This window comes from Pleurodeles waltl, chromosome 10, assembly GCF_031143425.1.
Source record: "Pleurodeles waltl isolate 20211129_DDA chromosome 10, aPleWal1.hap1.20221129, whole genome shotgun sequence".
Taxonomy (NCBI): Eukaryota; Metazoa; Chordata; class Amphibia; order Caudata; family Salamandridae; genus Pleurodeles; species Pleurodeles waltl.
Window position 1 is genome coordinate 770,446,968 of NC_090449.1, and position 16,043 is coordinate 770,463,010.

Consider the following 16,043-nt stretch of genomic DNA (forward strand, 5'->3'; position numbering starts at 1 on the left):
TGCAGTGTTTAATTTGACACAGAAGCAGCAAATAGTAGCTGAGAAAGAATCAACAAATATCACACATTGAAAAGTTAGAAAAGTTGCCTTTCACCGTGGTGGAAATACCATCTGCAGTTTGGTCAATAGACTGGGTTAATCTACTATTTTCAACACTTCAGTTCACCTCGTGTTTTAAGCACATTCCTGTAGGAAGATTTGAAAAACTTGGAGAAGGTTACATCCATGAGGTGTGGGAACTACCCTTTACCTACAGATGTTTCAATGGCATGAAGGATGTCTTTCTTAGGGGAATCAAATGCAAGACTTCTGAAAGCCATTCAGTGATTTGTTAACCGCTGTCCTTGCACAGAGCATGCAATGCTTTAGCTGCAAATTTAGCCTGTTACCTGAAGGGTGTTCCTCTCCCTTTGATTTATCCAACATTCCAGGCGCTCTCGAATGGGAGTTACTTGATGCTGAATGAAGAAAGTAGCCGAAATATGGCCTCATATTGCTACTTCGAATGTAATTTTTGACAAGCTGAGCAGATTGAAAGCTCTTTTCTTTCAAAAACTTGGATCGCTTACATCTGTCGAAGAGACCTATGCTCTCCAAGTGGCGAGGTCATCCTCCAAGATATAGTCCTTTTTAAATACCAACTTTCTAAAATATTTTGGTTAATGTTTGTTTCATTTTCAAAGCGTCTACCACTGCTGGGATTGTTCATTTCTAAAAGTTGTAAATTCTGGTTTTCTCAGCACCTTCTAATCTGTATTTGGCATACTGCCTTCAGCCATAAACTCAACATTTCTGAGTGTCTTTGGGGGGATCCCCTATAAATTTGACATTAATTGGTATTATCTTGCTGTTGCTATTTTTTATTTGCAATGGCTGCCCCATCTCAACAAGCAGGACTGACTGGTGCTTCCACCAGCAGAACCGTGTCAGGAGTGCACAATGCTGTACTTCGGAGCACCACTCCTGTAAGAGCTGTAGTCCAGCTGGCCTTTGTTATTCAGACCGGTTCTGAATTGCGTGCAGCCTCTATTCTGATGTTGTGGTGCCCATTCAAACATGCACCAGAAGTGTATCTTGCTGTGCAGAGCGTACCTCCTTCGGATGTAGGTCTGCTGAGGTTCTTGATGAGGGCTCATTATCAGACTTTCACATTGAGATTGCAGTTGCTACTGTGGATCAAGTGGCTCCTGGTGCTACAACACGTGGCACTGCATGGGATGTTGGCACCTCGACCTGAGCCATGGCTGAGACATCGGAACATAAGTACTCCCTCGTTTTCCTTGTCAGCAACCTGATTAGTTTGTCACCTGACGAAGTTGAATCTGCCCTGAATTCAATTTTAATTTATGACGTTGGCAGTGTTTTAAAAGATCATGATTGTTGCTGACATTTGGCCTTAATGTGATGAAATGTTTATTTTTTTTATCAAACCTCTAAATTGACCGTTTAAATTTGGCTTGCTCTTATTCTGTCCTGCTGGTCAACAATGGAAATTTTATCTCCTTTTGTGTACATTTATTTTAGCTTGCTTTTAATAAGACTTGTAGCTATAGCAATTTTAGCTGTAGGTTTATTTTTATAGAACTTGGCACGCTTAACCCGATATTAGGGAGGGTGGTGTGATTTTATTTTAGCATTTAGGTAGGTATGTTTATTTAAGCTTGGATCTGAGGCCTTTACCCTATTACCTAGTCACTTGCCATTTTATTTCTCTTATTATTTTAGCTAGGTTTTTTTTCGTGGCAATGTTATATATCACTTGTCCTTCTATGCAGAATTGTTATTCATTTCTCTGCACGACATTTCATCCTGTGCTCACTCCAAGTCTATACACAATAGTTTATGTGATATTGGCGGTCCAGAGGGTGCAATGTCTACCTTACACAGACAAAACGCATTATCACGTCTAGGCAGTTCTCAGAACACCAACTTGTAAACCAACAGGGTGCCCAAAAATAAGTCGGAGGGGACATGCAAGCCAGCCTGCCATCTCATGCTGCACGTCATAACAGTTTCTGCTGAAACCTCACAATTCCTTTTTATCTAAGTGGGAGGACTCCTAGCAGTCTAACAGATCTCTTTGTTACCTCTATCACAGGTATGGGGATTGGGTTTCCTTCCTGATACTAAATTGGTTGATTACAGCCACCACTGCTATTTGCTTTCTTGTTGGAAGTTAGTAGTGTAGGTTGGGATATTAGGGACACTATTGTGACAATATGGTGTGACTCTTCCTTTGTTTCACTTTCCTGGTCGCCGCTGTAAAAATGTTGTGTTTTATAATCTCAATTCATGCCTTTTTATAGAACGCAGTTGCTTCAATAACACTTATTGAACCAAGATTCTACTTCTGTTTGTGTTTGCCTGTATGAGACTTGTATAACTGAGAAAAAGAGATATGATCTGTTCTTCCAGGACTTCTCTTAGGAGTCTGAGTGTCAAGCGATAGGCTGCCACAAATCACTTTTACCTCTAGTACGGGTGAGGTGCTGCTAGCTCAATGGAAGGGTTCATCCGACAGCTGTTACACAGTGTGGGTTCAGACTCAGTCACCCATGCTCCGTGGTGCTGCTGCCCAAAATCCAGCATTGTTGTTACTACAGTGGGATTCCTACAGCAGGATACTATCTCATTTCCTCCTGAGTTTGTCAGATAAACCATTGATCATGCCCTATATGTTCCTATTAAACCTTTCCACCAGACCTCTAGTCTGGGGATGATATGAGGTGGGGAACTTGTAGGTAACACAATATTCTTCCCACATTATCTTCAGATAGCTGAACATTAAATTTGTGCCCCTATCTGAAACGACCTCCTTTGGGAAACCTGCTCTGGTAAACACACCAAGTAGGACCCTAGCGACTGAAGGTGCAGTGACTGTTCTGAGGGGAATTGCCTTAGGGTACCCTTTAGCATGGTCCACTATCACCAAGATATACCTGTTCCCTGATGCAGTTGGTGAGTCCGTAATGCATTTAGAATGGACCAACAGCGTCTATCCCCACCTTCTCAAAGGGAGTCCCAACCACTTGCAATGCTATCAAGGGAGCCTTTGGTTTGCCCCCTGTCTTGCCACTGGCATGACAGGTGGCACAGGAGTTACAAAACTCCTTCACTTTGTCAGACATTGAGCCAATAGAAATGGTTCACCAACCGGTTCCGAGTCTTATTCTGACCCAAATGACCTCCCAAGCGGATGCCATGGCTCAAAGTGAAGAGGAATTCTCTAAACTTTTGAGGTACCGCCAATATCCTGAAGGCCCACTCCTTGAAGTCTCTAGCCTCAGTGAATAGGACTCCTTCACGCCAGTAAACTTTATGGGATCCACTATCATCACCCTCATCTTGTCTAGAGGCAGTCTTTCTGTCCGTGGCAAAACTCCTCTCTGGTAGGTACACCAGCTCCTGTCAATTTTCCCAAGTCTGGCAGATCCAGCAGGGGTGGAATAGCACCCACAGAGGTCAGGTGATACCCCCTACACCTCTGGAGTTCTTTGGGTTGGCTCACCAGACCCAGTGCGCTTTCCTTACTCTGGATTCTTGGCCCATTATCACAGAGTCCATGTGTCCACTCTTTCCCTGCTGAGCAGCCTGTGACCTGGTCACAGCACACACCCACTCCGGGAGATCCAGCATCCCTGCATGGACCATTCTCTCCATCGCTGACCATTCAGAAGCTTCAAGATCATTTCCCAGTAGACACTCCACTGGTGATGCAGGAGACACAACTACCTGCTTAGAACCTGTCACACCTCCCCATTCCAAACTCACCTTTGCCATGGAATGGAGTTTGGTTCTGCTGCTTGCATAGGTTACCTGGTTGTGCACAACAGGAGGGACCTGCTCTGAATAAACCTGCTTCTCTCTGACCATAGTCACACTGGCTCCTGCATCCCTTAGAGCCACAACCTCCATTCCATTGATTTTAGGCCTCTGTCTGTACCTTTCCATGCTGGGAGGCAGTAAGGCTAGGGCTGTATTTTCTACCCCAGCCAGGGACACTAAGGTTGCCTCTGTTAACCCTTTTCTCCATCTCTGGGACAATCTCCCCTCTACACTAGCAATACCTGTGGACTGCCCACCAGTGGGGAGCTTCTGCGTGCAAACAGCTTCTTCCCTCTTGTGTCTTGGCTGATAACGATCAAAACACCGATCTGCCTTCATCGGGTCACAAAATGTTCCTGCCTTTGTAGGATCAAAGTTCTTCCCAAAATACTGCTTCTTTTTTAAAGTGGCATGGCTCTGGGTCACCCACCCTCTTGAGCAGGTTTTTGTGGGCCTTGTGAGGATGCTTTCTGTTTTTGACCCTCCTTCCCGTGGGCTTTCCTGTTGGAGGGGACCTGTCCTTTCTTTTGGTCACTTCTCCGGTGTTGATCAGAAATCAGGATTCTCGTCCACTCAGCTGTCTCCACCAGTTCCCTAGGACCAGACAACTTTGAGTCCACTAGGTACTGGCGTAACTTCTCTTGAACACAATGAGTCAGGATGTGTTCTTTACTTATGAGGGGTTATATAATTTAATACTTACTCACTTGGTTACCTCAGCCAAGGGTGCCTTCACTGAGATGTCTACAAAGTCCACCGGGGCTGTGTGCTTACCTTCTCGGTGTCCCTTAACTTCACCCTGTACAGTTCTGGGGTCAGACCAAACTTCTTGACTAAGCATTGCTTCATGTCGGAGTAAGATTTTGCCACATCCCTCTGTAGGGCTGGTAGCCTATCCTTCTCAGCTAATAGAATCAGTTCCCACAGGAGCAAACCCCAATGCTTAGAGTGGACCTCTCTCATCTCAAAGGCCCTCTCAAATGCAGCCAACCATTTGTCAATATCATCAGTGTACCTGGGAATTATTCCTTTGGGAAGCCTGGAATTACCCCTCCCCCAGGCATTTAAGCACTTTATTCATTGTCACTACCATCATTTCTTTACTCTTTTTCCCTTGCCCACCTCTTCTTTTCCAACTGTAGCTTCTCCTTCTGTATAGCTAAGGTCTTCAACTGAGCCTGACACTTTCTCTCTTCAAGAGACAGTTTTGGTTCCCCGTTGGTAAAGCCTTCCCTCTCTCCCATAGCTGGGAGCATGAATCTAGTACTGGAACTTGTGGACAGGGTGTCATCCTCCCCCTGGTGGAGGTGGTTGGAGGGGCTACCTTCCCCCACCCCTTCAGTGGCAGTTCGGCCTGAACTGTTCCCACAGGGAACAGGGTCAAGCCTGATTTGCTTATGGCTGGGTCTGAGCTGGAATAGCATGGCAAGCATAAAAACTGATGGATTAAACCCAGATCTGTGACTGGGGGGTGAATGTTTGATTTGTTCTGCATTCTGTTCATCTTCTATTGTTTTTGCACTTGCATATTCTCTGTCATGCACTAATATGTGTTATATTTGTTCTAAGTTTTATCGGGCTTGCAGAGAGGAGGTGGGAAATCATGGATTTGGTGGGGGTCAAAGGGGAGAGGAAAAATAGGAATGGATATATAAATCCCACTGCCCCAGCAGCCACAAGGAGGCCTGGGCTTGCTTGGCAGACTGAAGATAGTGTGTAGTGTAATATGTTATCAGTGTTCTTTAGAGAACTCTGTAAAACTTATCTTTAAACCAATTCCTTTGAGAATTGTGAAGTAAACCCTAGTGTTTGGACCCATTACTTCATCGTTTTCTTAGAAGAATCCCAGTAAATGTCCACCCCTCCCCCAATCAATTAAGCCCCTTTTTTACTCCCACCATCTCTCTCAAATTGTCTTTGTGAGAACTCTGTAAAGTTAATTTTGGCTATTCATACCCCACCACATTCAGTGATTGCTAGCTCCATCGCGTCCCCAGACTGCTCAGACCACATTAAGATACTCAGCTCGAGATCCAGCAGTTCCTGCTAGCATGCAGGTCTTTCCACTTCAGTCTTCCTGAGTCATTTGTGTCAGTATTCAGTTCTTACTCTGACTACTGCAGGAAGTGATTGCAGTTTCCTTTAATTGTTACAGTGGCCTGGCTTTGGACAATCATGAACTTTTTCCAATACTTATAATTTTTTTTGGATTACTTTTGTACTCATTTAAGGTATTTAGTTAATGATTTTGACTGGAATGGTTTCGCTGAAGAGGAAAATAAAGTCTGCCATATGAGTAGTTGCATAGTTTTATTTTTATTTCCTCCAACTAAGGATGGCATTTAAGTTTTGAAAAAAGCATTTTGTTACTCTTGTCAATATTATGAAACCATTTAATTCATTATACATGGTTCCATTATTAACTTTTACAGTTATAATTTATAATTATTTATATTATCAATGTACCTATTACATTTAGGTTTCGAAAGAAAAAGATGGAAAGGGGCAACGTGAAGCTATATCGCCATCGGAGGAGGAAGCCTTTTGTTGGCCTGGGCCGAAGTCTGTAACATTAATGAGGAATTCGGATGGTTTTGGGTTCACTCTACGACACTTCATTGTGTATCCACCGGAGTCAGCAGTCCAGTTTACCTTAAAGGTAAGATCGATTTAATAATCTTTGTTAACGTGCCACACACGTAGTTTTGATTTAAACTCCTAGATTATATCTTGTCAAAATTATTGTTCTAAGGGGAAATGTTAATCAATTAATCTTAAAAATGGATTCTCGTTAGATACGTGCTTTGAGTGCAACCTGACATAGTGGCAGTGAGCTAGACGAACTTCACATATTTTTTTCTTTTCCCATTAACATCTTGTCATTGAACCATGGTGAAAGACTTTAGTGTTCTTCAGTATTGAATGGCTTCCTTGTAACCTGCAATTGGGACCTAAAGTGCTCTCCAGTAAATAGAGAAATATCTGCATAACGTTCCAAATTTAAGATTTGTCCCTAAGTGGGTGAAAAGATTTGAGCTAAACCTAAAAATAAAAACAAACATAAATACTAGCTTCTAGCTCCTAGACAGCTAACTTTGCACTACTTAAACACTGTTTTCACAAATTCTCGATGAGTGTTATTCATCCCATTAACTGATGTGTCAGTAGATATTGACTCGGCATATAACTCCAAACGAGCATTTTCTAATGGCATATTTGTACAACCACTTGAAGATAATAAGTTGCCTTCCAGGAAATTGCTTAAAATACAGGGAAATGTATGTGGTGGGGGAGGGTTTTATAAAAATTATTCTTGTATATGTTTGCCGAGTTGCCCTTTTTTCTCTACATTGCAGAAAAGGTGAACGCTAAAGTTCCTTTGGTTGGCCCTTAATTCCTTTGTGTAGAAGCCCCAAAACGACAATGACAGGAAATTAATGAGCTACAAACAACTCAGAGTGCTGCAGACCAGTTCCCAGAAATGAATTAAACAATGATTTGCTACAATATAAAAAAAACACCTACTGTGATGAAAGGTGTGGACTTGATTGCTCTTCATTTTTATCAGATTTGCAAAATTATTCTGCTGTCCTTGGAATGATTTAATGGTCATCAACAATTTTCCTCGGTGGACAGCAATAATTTTCCTGGGTAGTATGTTCTTATGGAGAGTTTTTTCTGTACACTTTTTTTTTTTTATTCAGTCTTGATATTACTCTTGAACTGTCACAGATACACGTACCTACAATCAAGGGCTGGCAGGGATTATGCTGTGTTACTTCTCATAACAACTTTTTCTATGTTTAACCAAGCCACCACCCCTTCCCTCCACTGAGAAGCGTTACAGACACCACCAACAACTCTTTTTGATTTCAGGGTAAATTAATCTTGTTTGATTCTGTGCAGGGAGATGGGCCCTCTAGTGTTCCTCTGGCCCACTGTAATTTATGTACATCTGGGTGAGGTAGCTTAAGACATCTGTCTAATAGCATTTGGGTGTTTCTGTGGGATAATTCTCAAAATTCTCAGATATCTGGGACATATGAGCTCCCTGAATTTTCTAAACAAGGCGTCTAGGATGCTGCACCAATTGGATTCAAACAAGTTTCCTTCTGCACAAGGGTAACTCTGATCCATAGGTACTCACAAACATTTCCCCTGGGGGGGCAAAAGGTTTTGTCTGAGATTTGATTGGGGGTCATATTGATAATAGAAGTGTGGCAGTTGGAGGGCATACCTGGAAAGGGGGGGGGGGCGGAGCCTGCAATCTGGGTGTAGGTATGGGAAGCGAAGCATATACATCCAGTGGCTGAATTTCATAATGTGAGTCCAGAAAACCTGGGATTAATCCTGACTTCGCTAAACTGTGTGATCCTAGACAATTGTTTAATTTCACCTTCCCTCCTTATTCTTCATTATCATATATAAAAGGACATTGAAATACAAGACTTCTAGGTGTGCATTGTACAAAACCTTCTCCTATGTTTGATTTAATTAACTGTAATGTTTTTAATGTATTATAGGATCTCAACCTAAAATGTGCACTTAACAACTGACTTGCATTATTTTCAGAGATGGGGGAGAATGGATGTTTGTAAATTTGTGTTTGAAAACTGCTGCTTTAAAAAAACTTCTTAGTGCACTGATATGTGATGTACTAAAGGGAAACGGTTCTTCATGTTGAAGAACTACACTCGTTGAATTTTGAAAAGACTTCATCTTATTTGTACACTTTTGGTGTAAGTTTTTTTTTTAAATACAGGTATTTCTTAAAGTTAGGCTGTATAAGATAGCCTAGTTACTCCTTTTCATGAACTTCAATTAAGCTTTAAATAAAGGATTGCGTATTTATTTAACTTATTTTTCGTGTTAATGCTGAATCAAGTAACGGAAGTCCAGTGCTTCTCTTGACCTGGGAGCCACATGTAAATGTCAGGAGGGCCGCATGTGTCCCCTGGGCCGTACTTTGAGGATCACTGCTATAATCTTTCCCATTCCTAGGAGATCACATATTCTATATATCCAGCCCCTCTGATCTGGTGTAATGGCCATGCCCTAATGGGAAATGATGGCCTGCCTGACCACCCCAGTGTCATTAAGCTTTACTTACCTCTCTTTAGAGTATAATGGCCCTGTTTGCTTATTTGGCAGCCCCAAGAGGTGTAGTGGTGCCCAACACTCTCTTATAGGTCTTTTGCCTGCTAATGCTGGATATTAGGATGCTGCAAAAAACATGTCACTGTACCAGGCTCACCACACCGATGCCTGCACCTTTCAGAACTGTGTTGATTTCTTCCGGTGTAGCTTACCAGCGGTGTGATAGCAATACACTGTAGATTTGATCCAAGTTTCTTTCCCTGTATTAATATTAGCAGAGGAGTGCATCCTTAAGAAGGCCTTTTCCAATTCCCTGTCTGTGAGCGGATGTTGCACATCCTGCTCCTGTAAATTTTATGTTGGGGCTTTCTAATTTTGTCTCGCATTCATCACAAATTTGTAAACCTCGAAGTATTTTGTCACCTTATTTGCAACCTATACCTCTATAACTTGGTAATGGGACACTTGGAGAGATGCTTAATTGAGTGCTACAGTACTGGATATTACAGTACTCATGTGCCTCACTTGATGATAATGAAGTCTTTCCCTTTCTGGCAGACTGTACTTCTCTTTAATAGTTTCAGATGCTCAAATACCACCTTCCTCAAAGAGTGGCTGTATTCTCCCACAGCCTCTGTTCTCCCATAAGTCAAACTGACTAACCTCTGTCCTTGGAGTGAAAGCTAATTTGGACAGTGAAGGGAAGTAATTGTCAAGTGTCCCAGGGTAAACCTCCTCCTTTCTCTGTAACTGATCTCGGACCTGAACGTGGCTCCATTGATCAGAGTAGAATACATGCATTAGGTTTTTTTTTAGCATTTAGGGCACAAGTCTATCTTGGAAAGTTGCTCTGGGCATTTCAAACTTAACCAGTACTGGATTTTAGATTCTCTGGCTCACACTGGTGTTCTTTTGTGTTTTAGCAATTGGAGTGTTGATGAGTTGCAAGTTTTTGCTAGTCAGGTTTTTGAGTAGTAAGGCAATAAGTTACGTTTTCCTAATCTCTTTACTCAGGTAATGCCATTTCACTATTCAGCAGTAGAATTCATAAGCAGTGGTTGATTGGTGTGCTTGTGGAAAGTAACATCCTTTCATAAGCTGTTTTGTAGCTCGTCCAGCATAATTATGTTGGTTAGAATCATCTACAAGGGTGCATGCTAACTGGGCTGAGCTTCTGAGGAATGTGTCTCAGAATTGTGCTTGCTTATTTCTTCCATTCATGTTTTTATTATCCCTTCATTTGGCAGATTTAATTTATTTGAATCATTTAACTTGCTATTACCACCCTTGCCAACACATTATCCAACCTAACAATTGCTAAACCTTTATCCATAACTTCTTGAATGGTTAAGGAAGAAAGTAATGGACTCTGTTCATGAAGAATTACGAATCTTCAGCTTTTCAAAGGCCTCTGACCTAAACGTTTGTGAAGCAATGTTAATTGCTCTTACCAGAGCTATTCTCAGGGGTGTAGATTTTTTTTTTTAATGTACCTGTCCAAGGGACAAAGTCCTACAGAAACCTACTTGTCCTGTTAGGACATCCACTTGTCCCACTTGCTCGCTGCATATATGAGATGGGCCACCATAAATGCACTACAAAATACTTGCAGTCTATACGTTGACATTCATATATTCATACCTATTACCTTTTAATAAAGGTGCAGCCCTCAGAACTCTGTGAAAAGCAGTAGTCACACCCACCCTGTGCTGACAGAGGTAGTCGAGCCAGTAAATTAATTGATCCAGAGAAGTGAATGGTCTGGCATAGAATTAACAGCCAGAGCACTATATCACTGTACTGAATGCCATCTACTTAAAGTGATGGTATCTAAACCTGAATTTAGAAACATTAATGAATCCCCCCCTCCCCATGCCCTGAAAGAGATGACAATAGTCTTCCAAGAGACGAGTACGTTTTTATGTGCCCAGTATACATGGACTGTATAGTTCTTTAGATAGAGGAGCATTAAAGTATTTCAGATCATACAGAAGAGAGACTTTTGTTCAGCATGCAAAGCACTTTCAGACGTGATAATCAGTGAAGTAGAGTCACAATGACCTATCGAATAATTTGGTCAAGCGTGGAAGCTGGGATTCATCTCGGGTTCCCTGATTACACATTGTAGAATTCAGCAACTGAATTGTTACCTCCACCTTTCACCTTTTCAAACCCAGAGGACAGTGCTTTCTGTTTATTTTTTCCAAGAGCCAGGGTATCATTCTGTTAAAATAAGTACACCCTTTGCTCGTTTTAATTTGGTGGCTGATTGTGAAAAAGCTTTTGAGTCTGAACGTGCTCGTCCCTTTGCAAGCATTTCACACCCCTCCATATCATCTATTTAATTAGCATGACTAAAGCCCCCACGACCCCCTCCCCCAAGGTAAGAGTGCTAAGCAAAGGCAACGTTCATGCGCTGCTCATTTTCAGCTACAGCGGCATACCCTCCAAGCTGTATGGGGTTGGCGTCCGTCCAGTCTGTGCCGAAGGCCAGAGGAAAAGGCTGTTTCTTCTACAGAATCACTAGAGGCAATTAAACACACCTTGGTCCCATCCCTGCAAAGGAATGTATAGCGAATGTATAGAAACCTGAAAGCACCGCCTCCAGCTTGTACTCTACACTTCATGCTAGGGTGATCAGATTCTGAAATTCAAAAACCGGGAATTACATTTCAAAAAGATAGAATTTGGACTACAGTTTTGCAGGATACGTGATTACTCGCTTAACAGCACAAATCAACAGAGAAAAACACAGGGCAAATGATCAGTAAAGAGAATACAAATGCATACACAGTATCACCTGAGTTAAATTGTTTTCTTCAAGTGCAGACGTGCCTCTCCTGTTAGTCGACCTTTTCTAAAAACTGAGACAAGTATTTTGAACATTTCCAGGACAACGCACCTCCTACTGATAAAGCCAAACCATCCACGTTTTTAGAACCTATAATTGTTTGCCCACTGCACAGTCACTTACCATCAAAGTTCATCTACACTGAGTGAATGAAGTGGGTACACCAGGGCGGGTACGATTAATGGCTGACACACCTTTTCCGCCAGGGTCAGGCCAGGACAGTTTGGCAGAATTAGGTGGCACTGGCAGCCAGCAGCCGGTCCCTCTGGTGGTGCAGTGTGACTACTGCATCACTTCTGTTCTCAGGAGGCCTGTCCTATCGCCCTAGACCCATGAACAGTTTGCAAGCTGCCCAGGCGGCTCTGTGCTCACATTTATTAAAGTTGGGAATGGATGCCCCGAGTTCAGCCTTCCTGCAAATGTTGCACCTTTCGCATCTAGCAGACGTGCCACTGACTGCAGAGGCCACGGACACTGATTACCGGCTGGGGCGCAGGGGGCGGGCGGGGGCAAAAACAGCTTATCAATCACAGTGAATTAATAAGACTTCTTTGACAGCTTTCATGAGGCTTATGGTGGCTATATAGCTATGACAATCCAGATACTACATAATTAAATTTACGATTACAGAGTGGAACCTACATACCAGTCGCAGTGACGTAATGTAACTAACCTTGCAGATTTTAGGAGGCTGCGGGAGGTAATGTGGACTCTAAACATGCAAAGATTTTGTTACTGTCAGTCGACTGTAGACGAAGTGCATAAGACTGGTGATTTACTTGTTCACCTTCTCCCTCCTATTAGAAAACCTGGTGGGGTAAATAAACTTACCCTCTCTTTTGTCTGCCAAAGAACAGGGAAGTAAGCATCTAGACATCATGAGTGGGCCTGTGACAGGGACGCCTTTCAGCAGTGGAATGAGGTTAGGGAGTTAGACAGAAGTATCGGGAGGAAGGAAATGTGAAGAGAGGGACAGCCAGGAATCGCTTGTGGGCAGAGCAAAGAGCCTAGCCAGGGTCTAGAGTGGCTTCCATGAGCGAGGGTGCAATAGGGATTCTGCACCACTGTATTCTACTGATTGCTTGTATGCAAGTAGTACACCAGTTACCAGAAAAAATCAAATCCTTTCTCTTTGTGCTGAGATGTTTGTTATACTATCACTTCGTTGCCACCTTTGCAAAAAATGACATACATGATGATGTTATCAGATTGAACAACAGCACCAAAAGTTTATAAAAACATAATTCCGATAAAAATAGACATTTCGTGTTTAAATTGATTTCTCTGCGAGATTATCTTAATCTATTTTCCTTGTATGAAGAGAGCACAATTTTATGACAAGACCGGAGGCTATCATTATTGCAGTCTCCTTTATTGCCATTTCTCACATCAGCCCCTATATCTGTCTATATCTATATATATATATCTATATATATATATATATATATATATATATATATATATATATATATATATATATATATATATATATAATATAACCTTAACAAAGTTCCAACACAATAAAGGAACAGAACCCCCAGCCATCTTCCTTCTTTTTTTGCTGCAGCTCACAGCGAAAAGTATATTTTATCTTAGCATCAATATGTAATGTTTGTTATTCTGATTGTATCTTCTATTAAGTATGATTGATATGAAAGAAAAGGTTCTACATTTATTAAGGGGTTTGTTTAGTAGTTTTTGAGAGAGTGCATGAGTTGTGCGATATATTGTATAAGCATTTCTATAAATAGTTTTAAAATCGGCAAGTATTAGGATGTACTAAAGGTAAGTTAGGTAAAATATGATCTTATTATTAAAAAGTGCCTTGCCATTAGGAAGGCCGTTGGAATTTTTTGAAAGACCTTGGTTTAATGGTAGGCTTCGAATGGGAGCACAAGCCAGTTCCGTGAAGCCTCTGATCCGGGTAACATACATGGAGTGCGAGACCGTCCAGTGACGTGGCTGACTTTGGCCGTGTGAGTAGGACACAAAAATCTTGTGAGGCCGGTGATCCTAGCCATGCATGCAAAGCAAATGAAAGCGCTTGACTGAGTGTTTAGTTAGGAGCAAGGCATTTCTTTTTTTAGGGTCGAGCAAGCAAAGAGCTCTTGTCCCTGGTGTAATCTCTCTGTGGGCTTTTAGCCATGCCCATGTCACGTCCATCAGTTTGGTTGGTTTGTGGGCTTGCCTTTTAAAATTCCCTTAATTTAATTAGTGAAAGGCATGCATATGTCATGCCTTTTTTCCGGTGTTTAGCCCGCCTCGAATGCACTGGCCAACTACTGAATACAAACGAGGCTGCATGTTTTCGGTATGGTTTCTGGACTACTTTTTCTCTTTATTTCGTAGGCAGCGCGATCTCGCTGGACAGTAGTTGAGCGCTTTGCATGACATCGTCGCTGTTACATGTATATTTGCATTTTTGCCGGTTACATGGATAATTTCACTTTTGCCGATACGTTTCACTGCGAGCGAAACTTCTGTTTCCTTTTGTGTGTCTGCTTTGCACTCATGGCGGCCGTCGGCTCGCTTATTTGAGACGGTTTTACTTTTCATTTTCAGTTTATGTGGCAAGAAAAGTCCTGTTAGGAGTTGACAATGCTCATAGCTTTAACTAGAGCAATCGCAAGACCCGTTGCATTGCAAATGCTTGTTTAAATTAGCCCTGTACGTGGTCTGTGATTGTTGGAAACATTTGGTTTGCAGCGCAGCATTGTTTTTGCAGGAGGCTTTTCCATCCTATTCAGTGTGATTAAAGAAGAACTGTATGTTTGCTATGCACGTACAGCGTTGGTGGGACAGCCATTTTAAAGGATTGGGATAATGTAATAGATTAGTGTGACTTAAAGGGTTTGATAGATTGGGGTGGAAATCACTGTTACAGCGGTTCAGTCATTACGCGGTTTGCATTTTGACAGTAAGTCTCTAAGTGACGGTTCAGTTTGGAGATTTTTCTTATAATTTAAGCTTTGTTACGGGTTCACCTTGAGTTTGTCAGACGGGGATATTTCTGCAATAAATGGGTAGTTTTATTAGTAGATTTTAGGGTTTGGTTATAAATTGTGTATTGCGTAATAGAATATGTCGGAGCCAACTGTGTTGAGTTCTATGAACATTTCTTTGGGAGAGAAGATAAGTATTATGCTGAATACATTTTCTGCGGATTTGGATGGCAGAATGGAAAAGAAGGTTAAGATTTTATTACAGGCAACAGGGCTATCTTGTCAGGAGGGGTTTGGGTCTGCTGGTGAGGGGGACAGTAGAAAAAAAAGGAGAAGTAGGAAGCGGAATCATTTGGAAACTGAAAATATTTGTGCCCAAAAAAAAAAGTTAATCTGCAGGGTCTTATTTGGGATTTTGTGTTTGTACGAATCAGGATGGCGACGAGGACACGCAAGGGGACCACAAGAAGGGTCCAGAGAAGGCATTTAAGAGGCCTAATAGGGCATGCAGACATCCTACTGTCCTTTGTGATGATTCCTCTGGCAGTGCAAAAGTGGAGTTGAGTTGCTCCTCTGGATTTGATTCAGATGAGTTAGATGTGGGGATCATACAATGGTCAGAACCCTTAAGTGGTGTTAAAATTGGCGATGCAGAGTAAATGGATCCTTTAGGTCAATCTGTTTGATCCAGTGCTTTTGAGGCACCTTCTGTCCTCTGAGTGGTCTCCAGTGCCTCATGGTGGAGTATGTCGAGACTTGGCTGCGTAAACAGATTTCAAAGGATGTCAGCCTGAAGATGAGGTCTGAAGGTCCTAGACCTAGTTTGGCGAATAAAGCCTTGGTAACACTGGATCTCGATGCTAAGATTATAGCATTCATTGGCAAGGGGTGAAGGGAACCCAGGAAAGGTTTAGACAGGAGTCTAAGAATGTGCCAAGTTTGGTTGTTGGATCTTACAGGTCCGCTCCCAAAGATAATTGATATGGCTGAAGATGCATATATCACAAAAAGCCTCTTGATATGGAGGAATTGAGACAATGGATTCGGAGAGCGGTGTGTCTGCTTGGGAATGCTAGATCAGCACACCAGTGGAACTAAGAAAGAGCATCCTGTTAAAGATTGATCCAAAATTGTCAGAATTGGCAAATAATGAGGCTGGTCAGGATGCTATTGGTCTTCCTTCTGGTAACGCCCTCAGTAAAGAGCAGTCCAAATATGTTAGAGTGTTTAGTTCATTACAAAAATCTCAACGTGAAATCCAGAATGTTTTTGACTGTTGTGTTTTTGGAGGGCTGGATGAACAAGGGGTTGGTTCCTGGGCTGTTGAC

General features: G+C 42.1%; 1 protein-coding gene across 2 annotated transcripts in view; it reads left to right on the forward strand.

Annotated features, from left to right (window-relative positions):
• The window catches only part of ARHGAP21 (Rho GTPase activating protein 21), a 367,146-nt gene that overhangs the window by 119,292 nt on the left and 231,811 nt on the right, over positions 1 to 16,043 (forward strand). For both annotated transcript variants that reach the window (XM_069211368.1, XM_069211369.1), the window contains exon 3: positions 6,305 to 6,484. In XM_069211368.1, the coding sequence (XP_069067469.1) occupies positions 6,305 to 6,484 (180 nt within the window). The remainder of the gene's footprint in view (positions 1 to 6,304; positions 6,485 to 16,043) is intronic.